Consider the following 15,407-nt stretch of genomic DNA (forward strand, 5'->3'; position numbering starts at 1 on the left):
CAGAGAGCTCAGTGCTGCTTCTCCACACACTATAGACCGCGAAACGCGTAGAGGGCTATATATATTTCTAATTGTCTTACAGATCAGAATGCTTTAGAAATACAAAAAGTACATTCTGCCTTTTCGAATTTCCTAGAAAAAGTAACAATGTTGCCGTTAGAAGGAAGAAGGTATAGAGAGAAGAATAAGAATATGTAAGAAAAAAAAGAAAAGGCATTAAAAAAAAAGACGACTGACAGGAGGACGAGGATGTTGGGGTATAAAATGATGGCAATGAAATCCGATTAGAATCAGATTGTTACCTTAATGAGACATATGAGATTAACCACTTAAGACCCGGACCTTTAGGCAGCTAAAGGACCCGGCCAGTTTTTGCGATTCGGCGCGGCGTCACTTTAACTGACAATTGCGCGGTCGTGCGACGTGGCTCCCAAACAAAATTGGCGTCCTTTTTTTCCCACAAATAGAGCTTTCTTTTGGTGGTATTTGATCACCTCTGCGTTTTTTATTTTTTGCGCTATAAACAAAAATAGAGCGACAATTTAAGAAAAATGCTATATTTTTTACTTTTTGCTATAATAAATATCCCCCACAAATATATAAAAAAAAATGTTTTTTCCTCAGTTTAGGCCGATACGTATTCTTCTACCTATTTTTCGTAAAAAAAAAAAAATCGCAATAAGCGTTTATCGATTGGTTTGCGCTAAATGTATAGCGTTTACAAAATAGGGGATAGTTTTATTGCATTTTTATTAATTACTTTTTTTTACTACTAATAGAGGCGATCAGCGATTTTTTTCGTGACTGCGACATTATACACTTCGGACAATTTTGACACATTTTTGGCACTGTTGTCATTTTCACAGCAAAAAATGCATTGTTTACTGTGAAAATGACAATTGCAGTTTGGGAGTTAACCACTAGGGAGCGCTGAAGGGGTTAAGTGTGACCTCATTTGTGTTTCTAACTGTAGGGGGTGTGGCTGTAGGTGTGACGTCATCGATCGAGTCTCCCTATAAAAGGGATCACACGATCGATGACGGCGCCACAGTGAAGAACGGGGAAGCTGTGTTTACACACAGCCCTCCCCCCGTTCTTCAGCTCCGGGGACCGATCGCGGCACCCCAGGGGCAATCGGGTCCGCGGTCAAAGTCACGGAGCTTCGGACCGGGTCATGGGCGCGCCATTCTGCCGACGTATATGTGCATTGTATTTAAAAAAAAATCCTGACTCGCTTTGCAAGTGTTGTCTCGCAACACGAGCAGGATTCAAGCCACAGCGGTGTGCAGTACCGCGATTGGCCTGAGGTGGGGGGCGCCAGAGTGGAGTTGAGTCTTTTGGAAATACTCCGTTCCCGGGGCTTTCCGAGGCTCTCCGGCGCCCCACTCCTGCCTCTGGCCACATGCCGTATTGCATGCCATTGAAGTCAAGGTGGAACAAATTATTTTGTTTCCATTGATTTCTATGGGGAAACTCGCTTTGATATGCGAGTGCTTTGGATTACGAGCCTTCTCCTGGAACGGATTATTCTCGTAATCCGAGGGTCCACAGTAGTTAAAATCCTGTCAATCAAGGATTTTTAAAAGCCTGTCAATCAAATAGGAACGCCCAGTCCCGCAGCCCATACCCGGAAGCGGCGGAGAAGATCGCTCTCTAAAACGGTAAGTACTGCTTCGATTTAAAAAAAACTACCCGATTCCCCTAGACACAATTCAGATTCAGTAAGCAATTGCGCCTGCGTAACCATAGTTACGCAGCGCAATTGCTGACTTGCGCCGGCGTAACGAGTTCTCCTGATTTAGAGAACTCGTTACGCCGACTGCAGCCTAAAATCTGCGTGGCATAAGGCTCTTATGCCACGCAGATTTTAGGCTGCATTCTTGCGTTGGCCGCTAGGGGGCGCTCCCATTGTGGTCAGCGTATAGTATGCAAATTGCATACTTACGCCGATTCACAATGTTGCGCGGGCCCTGCGTACGCAAGGTACCGAGTTTCCGTACGGCGTCTTTAGCGTAAGGCTGCCCCTTCTAATAGTAGGGGCAGCCAATGCTAAAAAGTATACCTTCCGTTCCCGCGTCGTGAAATTTGAATTTCACGCTGTTTGTGTAAGTGATACGTGAATGGCGCTGGACGCCATTCACGTTCACTTTGAAGCAAATGACGTCCTTGCGACGTCATTTGCCGCAATGCACGTCGGGAAAGTTTCCCGACGGCGCATGCGCTTTACGATCGGCGCGGGAACGCGCCTAATTTAAATGATTCCCGCCCCCGGCGGGATCATTTACATTGCGCGCGCTTACGCCGGGCAATTTTGCCGGCGCGCCCTCGCAATTTACGAAGCTACTGCTCCGTGAATTGAGGGCAGCGCAAAATATTTGCGGGGGCGCAGGGCAAAATCGTTGCCCTGCGCCTCCGCAAATAGAGCGCAGATCTTTTTGAATCCGGGCCAGAGTAAATTAACACGAAGGAGGAGCAAGCGCTGTCAATCTACTTCCATCCATTACCATTTACCATCAAATGAAAGCCCAATTTGTGCTAAAAATAAATAAATAAAGAAACGGAGTAAAATCCACCTGGATACACAAGTCGAAATTGCAAAATTGGCTTTAGGCATTTGGATTTGTTTTACTCTAAGGCCCCATACACACCATAGAATCCATCCGCTGAAAAATCCCAGCGAATGGGTTTCAGCGGATAGATCCTATGGTGTGTACACTCCAGCGGATCTGTTTCCGCGGATATTTCTCCCCTGGGATGGATTCCAGCAGATCGAATATTCCCTGACATGCCAAACAAATCCATCTGCTGGAATCCATCCCAACGGATGGATCCGCTGGTCTGTATAGATTTACCGGATCCATCCGTCCGAAGGGATTCCCCGCACGCGTCGTAATGATTTGACGCATGCGTGGAATTCCTTATATGACAGCGTCGCGCCCGTCGCCGCGTCATAATCGCGGCGACGGCGCGACACGTCATCGCCAGAGGATTTCCGCGCGGATTTCAATGCGATGGTGTGTACACTCCATCGCATAGAAATCTGCGGAAATCTTTGAGAGGATTTATCCGTGGAAACGGTCCGCTGGACCGTATCCGCGGATAAATTCTCTCGTGTGTATGGGGCCTTAGGCGTGAAGGGGTTAATATTGGAAAGTTAAAGGACGCAGTGTGATATATTTCACGTTTTGCACGATTTGATATTCTTTCGCAGTGTAAAGGTGACCTGCCACGCATGTGAATATCGCCAATCCCCGGCACGTTGTTTAACCAGCGGCGTCAAAGGCTTCTTGCTAGCTGTGTACAAAGGAATTGCGCGCGGGACCACCAGCTGAGCGGCTAACAAACATCGGCTCAGAGCAAAGAGCTTGGTCGTTAAGCACAAATCTAATGTGCAGTTCCAGGAAAAGCGGAGGTTTTGCTTATAACATGAGAAGAATTTCCTTTATTATTATTCGGTGTATTGTAGAAGGACACCAATCTGTGGAAAGGATTTCTATTGCTCCGGTATTATTTATGGAACAATGAGAAGCATGCGGCTCACGTGCGGGGAGGGAGCAGGAACAGCGCTCTTGTTTAAACGTTTGATGTTGAACACACAATAATGAACTTGTGAGCAACGATGATTAGTCAATTACACATTAAAGCATCCCCAAACTCATCAATTATAATAATAATAATAAAAAAAACATCATTCCTTTCTTTATATACGAATTTAACCACTTGTCCACCGGAGGACGTCATATGACGTCCTGGACTTTGTGCGGTGATATCTGAATGATGGGTGCAGCTACAGGCATCATTCAGATATCACCGTCTTCAGCCGCCGATTCTGTGCACGATAAGAACGATCATAGCGCCTTGATCATTCTTATAGGCAGCAGGAGGGGACAACCCCCCTCCCGCCGCCATCCGGTGCTTCTCCGGGCTCTCCCGTGCCATCGGGGGGCCCGGACAGCGAATCGGTCGGCGCTGCCTGGAAAGCATAGAGATGGTTCTGATTAATTTTCTAGCAAAAAAGGCCCGGACATCCGCTGACACCTGCAATCACATAGGGACCAATGTATGTCCCTTTTTCATCCGCAAACGGATGGATGAAAAAGCAGACATACGGTCCGCACGTCTGAAAGGGGCCTAAGGCAGACTGCTGCGGATGGAACACAGAGTGGATATGGAAGGCAGGTCCATTGGAGCACAAAAAGGGATCCCACAGGAAGCTTGAGCCCAAGATTCCCCAGGGCACGGAGTCTAAGATTCAGCTGGTATTCACCAGAGCCTCTAGTGGTGAGGATGGCCTTGGCTGCAACTGAATCCAGGTCGCGGCCCCCAGCTCATGCTCCGTAGGGCATAGAGAAGAGAGGGGAAGCAGCCACTCAGGATACAAAAGATAGTGAGGGGTAAGCCAAGGTCAGGGCAAAAAGCAGACAAGAATAAACAAAAGACAGGCCAAAGGTCAGGGGCACAAGCAAACAGGAATAGTCGGGGACAAGCCAAGATCGGTACACAGAGATAAACGTAGCACACGGCAAGCAGGAACACAATGCCTAACAAACAACGTTGATCAGCAAGGCAGACCTGCAGTGCACTGGTTAATATAGAGTTCCTGATATGGCCAGGGGTGGAGCCATACAGGGAGGAGAGATGATAAAAGCAGCCAGGTGAGAGTGTCTGGCCTCTAAGGTGAACACATGGAGAGGAAGGTAAGCTGCCAGACATGACTGCATATCTATGACAGGCCTTAAGCAAAACTTAGACAAGGGGGCCCCATAATGGGTAAAAAAATTCAAGCAAATAAAAATGGCTGCAGAAAGATGCACGGATCTAGCACACAGTGATTGAGCAAAGGCAAGTTAGGCGGTCGCGAGGCCCCATGTAAGTGCGAGGCCTTAGGTGACTGCTTAATTAAAGAGCCACCTCTGTAAATCTGCAGAAACTGCGTGACGTTATCATGTCACTATGGACCAAAATCTCTGAGGAATGTTTCCAACGCCTTGTTGAATCTATGCCATGAAGAATGAAGGCAGTTCTGAAGGCCAGCAAGGTATAGCTAATAAAGTGTCCGGTGAGTGAATATTGTTTTTTGGGTTTAGATACACTTTATATGAGAAATAAACACTTTGTTTTGGATTTGATGACAAAACTTCAGATAAAAGCAATGTCGTACTTGTGGCATTCTAAATAAAATTGGGTGAGATGTCGCTTCTTATTCATCACCAGCCCCTGCCGGTGCCACCGAGTGCTTGTCAACCCCCAAAAAAGAGGTGGGAAGCAAGAAGCATAACAAACAATAATGGTTTTATTATATTGCGCTGCAAATTGTCTGTGACATTTTGATGAAATAATTACAGGGGAGGCACAATTGGCTGGCAGAACCCATTCCGCGGTGCCAGCCCTGAGAAGAGGAGAAATAATTACAGCTTGCGAAGGAATTCTTGAAGACAGGCAGGCGGTTCTAGGCTTACGTTCCCGAAAAAATCCCTCAAGTATGAAAACACGGATGGAAATACTAAATGAGAAGTGTGATAATTGGAGCCAAAACGGGCACATGGAGGACGGGCCGCGCTAATCTTGTTGTACGGAGATATTATCTCTTATTAGGACATTAAAACACACACTGCAGAGGTCCAAGACTATCTGGTATTATGGCCTCCAGACCTGGAACTATTCAGGCAACTCCAAAATGATTCCAGAATACAAAAAGGATGACAGGAGCAGTAAAAACATGTTAATTTATGGCTTCACTATATATAGGAACATAGCCACCTTGTCTAGGCCCTACTGTATGTAGGAAAGTTGCCACCCTGTCTTGGTCCCATTATATGTAAGAACATAGCCACCCTGTCTTGGTCATACTGTATGTAGGAATATAGCCACCCTGTCTTGGCTCTACTGTATGTAGGAAAGTAGCCACCCTGTGTTGGTCCCACTGTATGTAGCCACCCTGTCTTGGTCCCATTATATGTAGGAACATAGACAGCCTGGGCCAGATTCTCAAAAGCGATACGACGGTGAATCTTCAGATTCTGCGCCGCCTCGTCGTCGTTTACGTAAGCGTAAGGTTACCCCTGCTATATGAGGGGTAACCTTACGTCGGTCCGCCGTATGCCATGTTAAGTATGGCCGTCAGGACAGCGTCGGGTTTTTCCGTCGTTTACGTAACTCGTTGCGAATAGGGCTGTGCGTTAATTACGTTCACGTCGCAACCAATGTATTTGCGGCGTACTACGGAGCATGCGCAGTGGCCTACGTTTAAGGCCGGCGCATGCGCAGTTCGTTCGGCACGGGGGCGCGCTTAATTTAAATACAAGCCGCCCCCTTTGATTTACGCAGGGATATGCCGGGCCATTTAGACTACGCCGCCGCAAATTACGGAGCAAGAGCTTGGAGAATACGGCACTTGCTCCAGTAAGTTGCGGCGGCGTAGTGTTAATGGCATACGCTCGTAGATACGCAGATCTACGAGAATCTGGCCCCCTGTCTTGATCCCACTGTGTGTAGGAATGTAGCCACCCTGTCTTGGTCCCACTATATGGAAGAACTTAGCCACACTGTCTTGGTAACACTGTATGTAGAAACGTAGTCACCCTGTCCTGGTGACACTGTATGTAGGAACATAGCCACCCTGTCTTGGTCCCATTATATGTAGGAACACAGCCAATCTGTCTTGATCCCACTGTGTGTAGGAATGTAGCCACCCTGTCTTGGTCCCACTATATGTAGGAACGTAGCCATCCCAACTTGATCCCACTGTATGCAGGTACATAGCTATCCCGCCTTGATCCCACTGTATGTAGAAACTTAGCCACCCTTTCTTGGCCCCACTGTATGTAGGAACATAGCAACCCAGTCTTGGTCCCATTATATGTAGAAATGTAGCCACTCTGTCTTGCTTGATCCCACTGTATGTAAGAACGTAGCCACCCTGTCTTGCTCCCACTGTATATCCTTTTTTTTTTATTGGTAATTAGCGATTTCTAGCAGGACTGCGACATTGCGGCAGACAAATCGGACACTAAGGCCGCTTTCACACTGAGGCAGTTTTTAGGCATTTTAGCGCTAGAAATAGCACCTGTAAAGTGCCTGAAAACTGCCTCCCATTCATTGCAATGAGTGCTTTAACACTGGGGTCACGCGCTTGCGGGACGTTAGAAAAAGTCCTGCAAGCGGCATCTTTGGGGCGGTTTGGGAGTGCTGCATACAGAGCTCCCAAAAATGCCCCTGCCCACTGCAATGAATAGGCAGCGTTTCTGAAGTGTCTGATGTTAAAATGTCACTGGCGCAAAAACAACAATAATAATGAAAAGATATGTGTATTGCGAAACGCTCGTAAACTGCGTTACTCGCAATCCGAGGTTTTACTGTACAATGTGAACTTGATCTGTTCTTGACACTTGGCATTCATTTCACAATGGGGTAGATTCAGGTAGCTATTACGGCGGCGTATATCCAGATACGCCGCTGTAATTTCAAATCTGCGTCGGCGTACGCCGATCCTCAAAGGCAGATACGCTAAAAAAATAGGCTTCCTCTGCCATCGTAACTTGAATGCGGCGGCGTATAATTGTGTGCAATATTACGTTGGCCACTAGGGGCGCTTCCTTTGTTTTCGGCGGAGAATATGCAAATTACCTAGATACGCCGATTCACAAACGTAGGTACGCAATTTATTTACGTCGTTTACGTTAGGCTTTTTCGGCGTAAGGTTGTTCCTGCTATTAGGAGGCGCAGCCAATGTTTAGTATGGACGTCGTTCCCGCTTCGAAATTTTAATTTTTTACGTCGTTTGCGCAAGTCGTTCGCGAATAGGGCTGGACGTAATTTACGTTCACGTCAAAACCAATACGTCGTTGCGGCGTACTTGGGAGCAATGCACACTGGGATATGTACACGGACGGCGCATGCGCCGTTCGTAAAAAGCGTCATTTACGTGGGGTCACAATAAATTTACATAACACACGCCCACATCTTCCACATTTGAATTAAGCGGGCTTACGCCGGCCCCATTTACGCTGCCGTAAGTTAGGAGGCAAGTGCTTTGTGAATACAGCACTTGCCTCTTAAACTTACGGCAGCGTAGCGTAAATACGATACGCTGCGCCGCCGTACGAATGGGCGCAGCTACGTGAATCTAGCCCAATATATTTGCCACATTTGCAACACTTCTAATTTATCAGTTTGCCTTACATATAGTTGCAGTGTTTGGAGTCGATTGTTTTCAGCCAATCAGAAGTGTACAGAAGTGTAATGCAGGTTAGAAACTAGACTTACACATCCAGCTGTCTAATTCACTTATGTAGAATCCTTCTTTATATGAATTATTAATTCTAAATTTCCATCATATAATCATTTCATAGGATAGATTAGAACTCGTTATTTTAGGATTACGCTGCTCCCCCGCCAACATGAGACGGCTTTATGAATAAGCCAATTACCATAACATCCATTCAGGTCCAATTAAGGTTCTAATTTTCTTATCCTTCCTTTATTTTAGTATTTTTTTTCATGCGATTTTGGTAAAATTTAGCTGTAGGTTATTTAAGCGTTACATTTATTTTGTCTTATTTAATTATTATCTTATTTAGTGGGTCTGATTTTGTTTCTATTACATTATTTATATGTCTTTATTTTCTAAGCAAGCATTTGATCAATTGTCAGTTAAAGCGACGCAGTGCCGGAAGCTAAAATCTCGTCTGGGCAGGAAGGGGGTGTCCAGTAGGCAAGTGGTTAACCACGTTACTCGCAGGCACAGGTTCCACTGTATGACTTATTTGAACTTTTTTTTAAATGCGTTTTTTTTCTGGATATTTCTGTTCTTCTGTCTCTCACGGTTAAAATAAACCTACCAATAAAATTATAGACTGATCATTTTTTTTGTCATTGGGAAAATGTACAAAATCAGCAGGGGATCAAACAGGGGCGGACTGACAAATCATGGGGCCCCCGGGCAATAGAAGATTATGGGGCCCCTGGGCTTACAGGTGGCCACCACGCCAGGAGGCAGTGCAGAGGCGGGGCAGCTAAAATCTCGGGATTTTCACATCAAAAGCATGTCGGTTTCGGACATATCAGGGACAGATTCTCGTAGGAGATACGCCATCGTATCTCTGAGTCTGAGGCGTCGTATCTTGGCGCCGGATTCAAAGAATCAGATACGCCAAAATTTCTCTAAGATACGACCAGTGTAAGTCTCCTACGCCGTCGTATCTTAACTGCATATTTACGCTGGCCGCTAGGGGCGTGTACGCTGATTTACGCCTAGAAATATGTAAATCAGCTAGATACGCCAATTCACGAATGTACGCCCGGCCGACGCAGTACAGATACGCCGTTTACGTTGGGCTTTTTCCGGCGTAAAGTTACTCCTGCTCTATAAGGCGTAGATGAGGCGTACCAATGTTAGGTATGGACGTCGGAACAGCGTCAAATTTTTCACGTTTTACGTCGTTTGCGTAAGTCGTTCGCGAATAGGGCTGGGCGTCATTTACGTTCACGTCAAAAGCATTGGCTTTTTGCGGGTTAATTTGGAGCATGCGCACTGGGATACTTTCACGGACGGCGCATGCGCCGTTCGTAAAAAGCGTAATTTACGTGGGGTCACAATAAATTTACATAACACACGCCCACATCTTCCACATTTGAATTAGGTGGGCTTACGCCAGCCTATTTACGCTACGCCGCTGCAATTTTGGTTTGAGAATACAGCACTTGCCTGTCAAAGTTGCGGAGGCGTAACGTAAATAGGATACGTTACGCCCACACAAAAATACGCGCTCCTACGTGAATAGATTTTTACATACTGTCCCTGGTTTTACTGAGCCTGGCAACCCTGATGGGGCCCCCTAGTGGCATGGGGCCCTCGGGCAGTGCCAAGTCCCAAGCCCCCGATTATTAGCCATTTCTCCGGCCTTATTTAAATCGCTCGGCTTATTCTATTACCCCCCCCCCCCCCATCTCTCCCAGTGAACAACGCATTTCTGTTTTCCATTACATTAGTCACATCAATGGGAAGAAATCACGTCTCTTCCAGTTTGTGGGATGTAAACAATTCAGCCACACAAGTGATTGGATGTAAATCAGATGTATGGAGACAAACATCAGGAGAACGGCAAACTCCATGAGCTGTCAGACGTGACACAATGAAAGAGACGGAATAATCATTGGAATGGTAATCGGGAGTCGGATCCCATACATACTCTGCAGTACTGTATGGCGGGGAATGCGGTCAGCAGAGCCGCGCCATTGTGAGACGTATAAACGTAGAATACAATACAACAGCCAAAGTATAATATCTGAAGCCAGCGATATATACATGGATCAGCCATAACATTCTGACCACTGACAAACAGGGAAAGGGAACAACATTGATTACCTTGTTATACTGGCATCAGAAAGCTGGTGGGATATATTAGGCAGCAAGTGAACATTTTGCCCCTGAAGTTGATGTGTTGAGAGCAGAAAAAAAATGGGCAAATGTAAGCATGCGAGTGCAGGTGCGCACTGACCATTTGGGCACTCGGGCACTGCCCGAGGGCCCCATGCCACTAGGGGGCCCCATCAGGGTTGCTTGCCTCAGTAAAACTAGGGACAGTATGTAAAAATCTGTGTTTTTTTACATCTGTCCCTGAAATGTAACTTACCGACATCCTTTTGGTCTAAAAATCCCAAGATTATAGCTGCCCCGCCTCTCCAGTACCTTCTCAGTGTGTGTGTGTATACTGTGTTTGTCTGGTGTGTATACTGTGTATGTATACTGTATGTGTGTATACAGTACTGTGGGGCCCCATAATCTATTGCCTGGGGGGCCCATAATCTCCTATTGCCTGGGGGCTCCATAATCTCCTATTGCCTTGGGGCCCCATAATCTCCTATTGCCCAGGGGCCCCATAATCTCATATTGCCCGGGGGCCCCATAATCTCCTATTGCCAAGGGGCCCCATAATCTCCTATTGCCAAGGGGCCCCATAATCTCCTATTGCCTGGGGGCCCCATAATCTCCTATTGCCTGGGGGGCCCATAATCTCCTATTGCCTGGGGGCTCCATAATCTCCTATTGCCTTGGGGCCCCATAATCTCCTATTGCCCAGGGGCCCCATAATCTCATATTGCCCGGGGGCCCCATAATCTCCTATTGCCAAGGGGCCCCATAATCTCCTATTGCCCGGGGGCCCCATAATCTCCTATTGCCCGGGTGCCCCATAATCTCCTATTGCCCGGGGGCTCCATAATCTCCTATTGCCTGGGGGCCCCATAATCTACTATTGCCTGGGGGCTCCGTAATCTCCTATTGCCCGGGGGCCCCATAATCTCCCATTGCCTGGGGGCCCCATAATCTCCCATTGCCCGGGGGCCCCATGAGTTGTCAATCCGCCCCTGTGTGAGCGGCTCCGACAAGGGACAGATTGTAATGGCTGGATGACTGGGTCAGAGCAACTCCCAACCTACAGCTCTTGGAGGATGTTTCTGGTTTGAAGTGGCCAAGACCGACCAAAAGTGGTCCAAGGAAGGAAAACCAGCGAACTGGTGACAAGGCCATGGACAGCCAAGGCTCATTGATGGAGGTGGGGGGGAAGGCTCCATGCTTCATAAAATATATAAATTGGTGGGTCTTATACAAACTTTTAAGGCTGTAGGTAATCGAATAAAAAAAAAGTAAACAAAATGCAAAAATGGTCTGGCCACCCGAGGGGAAAATGGGAGACAGGGCCCGGCAGCAAAAGGAGGTGGGGGAGGGAAGGCTCACTGATGGAGGTGGGGGAAGGAAGACTCGGTAAGTAAAACAGGGGGGGGGGGGCGGTCACTTCCAGTTGTTTTTTCACCTTAATGCATAGGATGCATTAAGGTGAAAAAAACACGAACCTTTACAACCACTTTAAGCTATGAGTTGTATCAACATGATGATATCAATTTTGTGCATTTTTATAGAAAATATTATTTTAATAAACATTTGCACATCTATTACAGGCTCTTTGCTTTCATAAAATATATAGATTGGTGGGTCTTTTACAAACTTTTAAGGCTGTAGGTAATAGAATAAAAAAAAAAAGTAAACAAAATGCAAAAATGGTCTGGCCACCCGAGGGGAAAATGGGAGACAGGGCCCGGCAGCAAAAGGAGGTGGGGGATGGAAGGCTCACTGATGGAGGTGGGGGAGGGAAGGTTCACTGATGGAGGTGGGGGAAGGAAGATTCGGTAAGTAAAACGGGGGGGGGGGTGACTTACAGGTGTTTTTTCACCTTAATGCATAGGATGCATTAAGGTGAAAAAAACACAAACCTTTACAACCCCTTAAAGCTATGAGTTGTATCAACATGATGATATCAATTTTGTGCATTTTTATAGAAAATATTATTTTAATAAACATTTGCACATCTATCATCTATTACAGGCTCTTTGCTTTCATAAAATATATAGATTGGTGGGTCTTTTACAAACTTTTAAGGCTGTAGGTAATAGAATAAAAAAAAAAAGTAAACAAAATGCAAAAATGGTCTGGCCACCCAAGGGTGAAAATGGGAGACAGGGCCCGGCAGCAAAAGGATGTGGGGGAGGGAAGGCTCACTGATGGAGGTGGGGGAAGGAAGACTCGGTAAGTAAAACGGGGGGGGGGGGGGGGGGGTCACTTCCAGGTGTTTTTATAGGATGCATTAAGGTGAAAAAAAAACATGAACCTTTACAACCCCTTAAAGGTATGAGTAGTATCAACATGATGATATAAATTTTGTGCATTTTTATAGAAAATATTATTTTAATAAACATTTGCACATCTACCATCTATTACAGGCTCTTTGCTTTCATAAAATATATAGATTGGTGGGTCTTTTACAAACTTTTAAGGCTGTAGGTAATAGAATTAAAAAAAAAAAGTAAACAAAATGCAAAAATGGTCTGGCCACCCGGGGGAAAAATGGGAGACAGGGCCCGGCAGCAAAAGGGTTAAAAAAGATAAGACTATTGACGATCTACAAACTTTCCTCCCAAACTTCCACAATCTCCGGCATTATAATAATGAAATCATCAAAATATTAAATAATTGCACAAACCTTCCCGATGTGTTTTTCAGAATAGCCAGTGCATCTGGGTACCCGTCCATGTTATAATCTCCGATATGAAGGGTGATGGGAAATGACTGGGTAAGAGGAGTGGTTGGTGGTGCAAATCCCCAAATTGTGTTTCCGTTGGTGAAGTTCTGCAACACTGGAACCCACTAAAAACAAAGAAAGAATACAAGAAAATGTTATGTAAGAAAAAACATTAAAGTGCATCGAAAGCCAAACCTTTATTTTTTTTATTTTTACCGTATTTTCCGGCGTATAAGACGACCCCCTAATTTTCCAGCTAAAATGTTGGTTTTGGGATATACTCGCCGTTTAAGACGACCCCCTTCCTACTAGTCATGCTTCGCCTCGCCTCACTGTGCCATTACATGCCTCACTGTGCCACCATTACATGCCCGACTGTGCCACCATTACATGCCCGACTGTGCCACCATTACATGCCAGACTGTGCCATTAAATGCCAGACTGTGCCACTGCATGCCTCACTGTGCCATTACATGCCTCACTGTGCACCATTACATGCCTCACTGTGCCACCATTACATGCCCGACTGTGCCACCATTACATGCCAGACTGTGCCATTACATGCCTCACTGTGCCACTGCATACCTCACTGTGCCATTACATGCCTCACTGTGCCACCATTACATGCCTCACTGTGCACCATTACAGGCCTCACTGTGCACCATTACATGCCTCACTGTGCCACCATTACATGCCTCACTGTGCCACCATTACATGCCTCACTGTGCCACTGCATACCTCACTGTGCCACTGCATACCTCACTGTGCCTCCATTACATGCCTCACTGTGCCTCCATTACATGCCTCGCTGTGCACCATTACATGCCTCACTGTGCCACCATTACATGCCTCACTGTGCCACCATTACATGCCTCACTGTGCCACCATTACATGCCTCACTATGCCACCACTATATACACCTAACCAGACACTTTTTGAGGTAAACAGACATAGTGCTATAACTCGTTAGTCCAGCTTAACCACTTAAGCCCCGAACCATGTAGCAGGCCACTTTTTGCGATTCGCAACTGCGTCGCTTTAACTGACAATTGCGCGGTCGTGCGACGTGGCTCCCAAACAAAATTGACGTCCTTTTTTTCCCCACAAATAGAGCTTTCTTTTGGTGGTATTTGATCACCTCTGCGGTTTTTATTTTTTGTGCTATAAACAAAAATAGAGCGACAATTTTGAAAAAAAATCTACTTTTTGCTATAATAAATATCCCCCAAAAATACATAAAACAATTTTTTCCCCCTCAGTTTAGGCCGATACGTATTCTTCTACATATTTTTAGTAAAAAAAAAAAAAACACAATAACCGTTTATCGATTGGTTTGCGCAAAAGTTATAGTGTTTACAAAATAGGGCATAGTATTATTGCATTTTTATTAATAATTATTTTTTTTACTACTAATGGCGGCGATCAGCGATTTTTTTTGTGACCGCGACATTATGGCGGACACTTCGGACAATTTTGACACATTTTTGGGACAATTGTCATTTTCACAGCAAACAATGCTATAAAAATGCACTGATTACTGTGTAAAATGACAATTGCAGTTTGTGAGTTAACCACTAGGGGTGCTGAAGGGGTTAAGTGTGACCTAATATGTGTTTCTAACTGTAGGGGGGCGGGGCTGGACGTGTGACGTCATTGATCGTGTTTCCCTATATCAGGGAATACACGATCAATGACGGCGCCACAGTGAAGAATGGGCAAGCTTTGTTTACACACAGCTCTCCTCGTTCTTCAGCTCCGGGGACCGATCGCGGGACTTCAGCGGCGATCGTGTCCGCGGGTCCCGCGGCCACGGAGCTTCGGACCGGGTCGCGGGCGCGCGCCCGTGACCCACGGCTGGGCACTTAAAGAGGACGTACCTGTACGTGCTTGTGCCCAGCCGTGCCGTTCTGCAGACGTATATGTGCAGGAGGCGGTCCTTAAGTGGTTAAATGTGCCCTAAAAGGGAATTTTTTCCCCATTTTGGAGGGATTTCTCTCACTTCCTGCTGTGCCCCTCAAGGAGGACAGCTGAAAAACTGCCAGGGATTTTACCTGTTCCTAGAAGGAGTTAAAGCGGAACTTCGGTCATTTAAATCTTCTGCCCTTGTTGTTGACTTTGGATAGTAAAACATTATTTTTCTGCCAGTAAATACATTATACAGCCCACTTCCTGTTTCTTGTCTGTTATTACCCTAGGCAAGTTTGCCAGGAAGGGAGAGGGGGTCATATGAGGGCCAATGAGAGCTGCAGAGCTGGAGGTGTGTCTGTGTAAATCCAGGAAGTGAACAGACAGCAGCTTAAGCTGCCCACAGTTAAAATGGACACAGCCAGA

At 46.1% G+C, this 15,407-nt stretch overlaps 1 protein-coding gene across 1 annotated transcript in view; it reads right to left on the reverse strand.

Annotated features, from left to right (window-relative positions):
• The window catches only part of ITFG1 (integrin alpha FG-GAP repeat containing 1), a 207,290-nt gene that overhangs the window by 101,864 nt on the left and 90,019 nt on the right, over window positions 1–15,407 (reverse strand). The window contains exon 10 of the mRNA XM_040329507.1: window positions 13,038–13,201. Coding sequence (XP_040185441.1) covers window positions 13,038–13,201 — 164 coding nt within the window. The remainder of the gene's footprint in view (window positions 1–13,037; window positions 13,202–15,407) is intronic.

This window comes from Rana temporaria, chromosome 11, assembly GCF_905171775.1.
Source record: "Rana temporaria chromosome 11, aRanTem1.1, whole genome shotgun sequence".
Taxonomy (NCBI): Eukaryota; Metazoa; Chordata; class Amphibia; order Anura; family Ranidae; genus Rana; species Rana temporaria.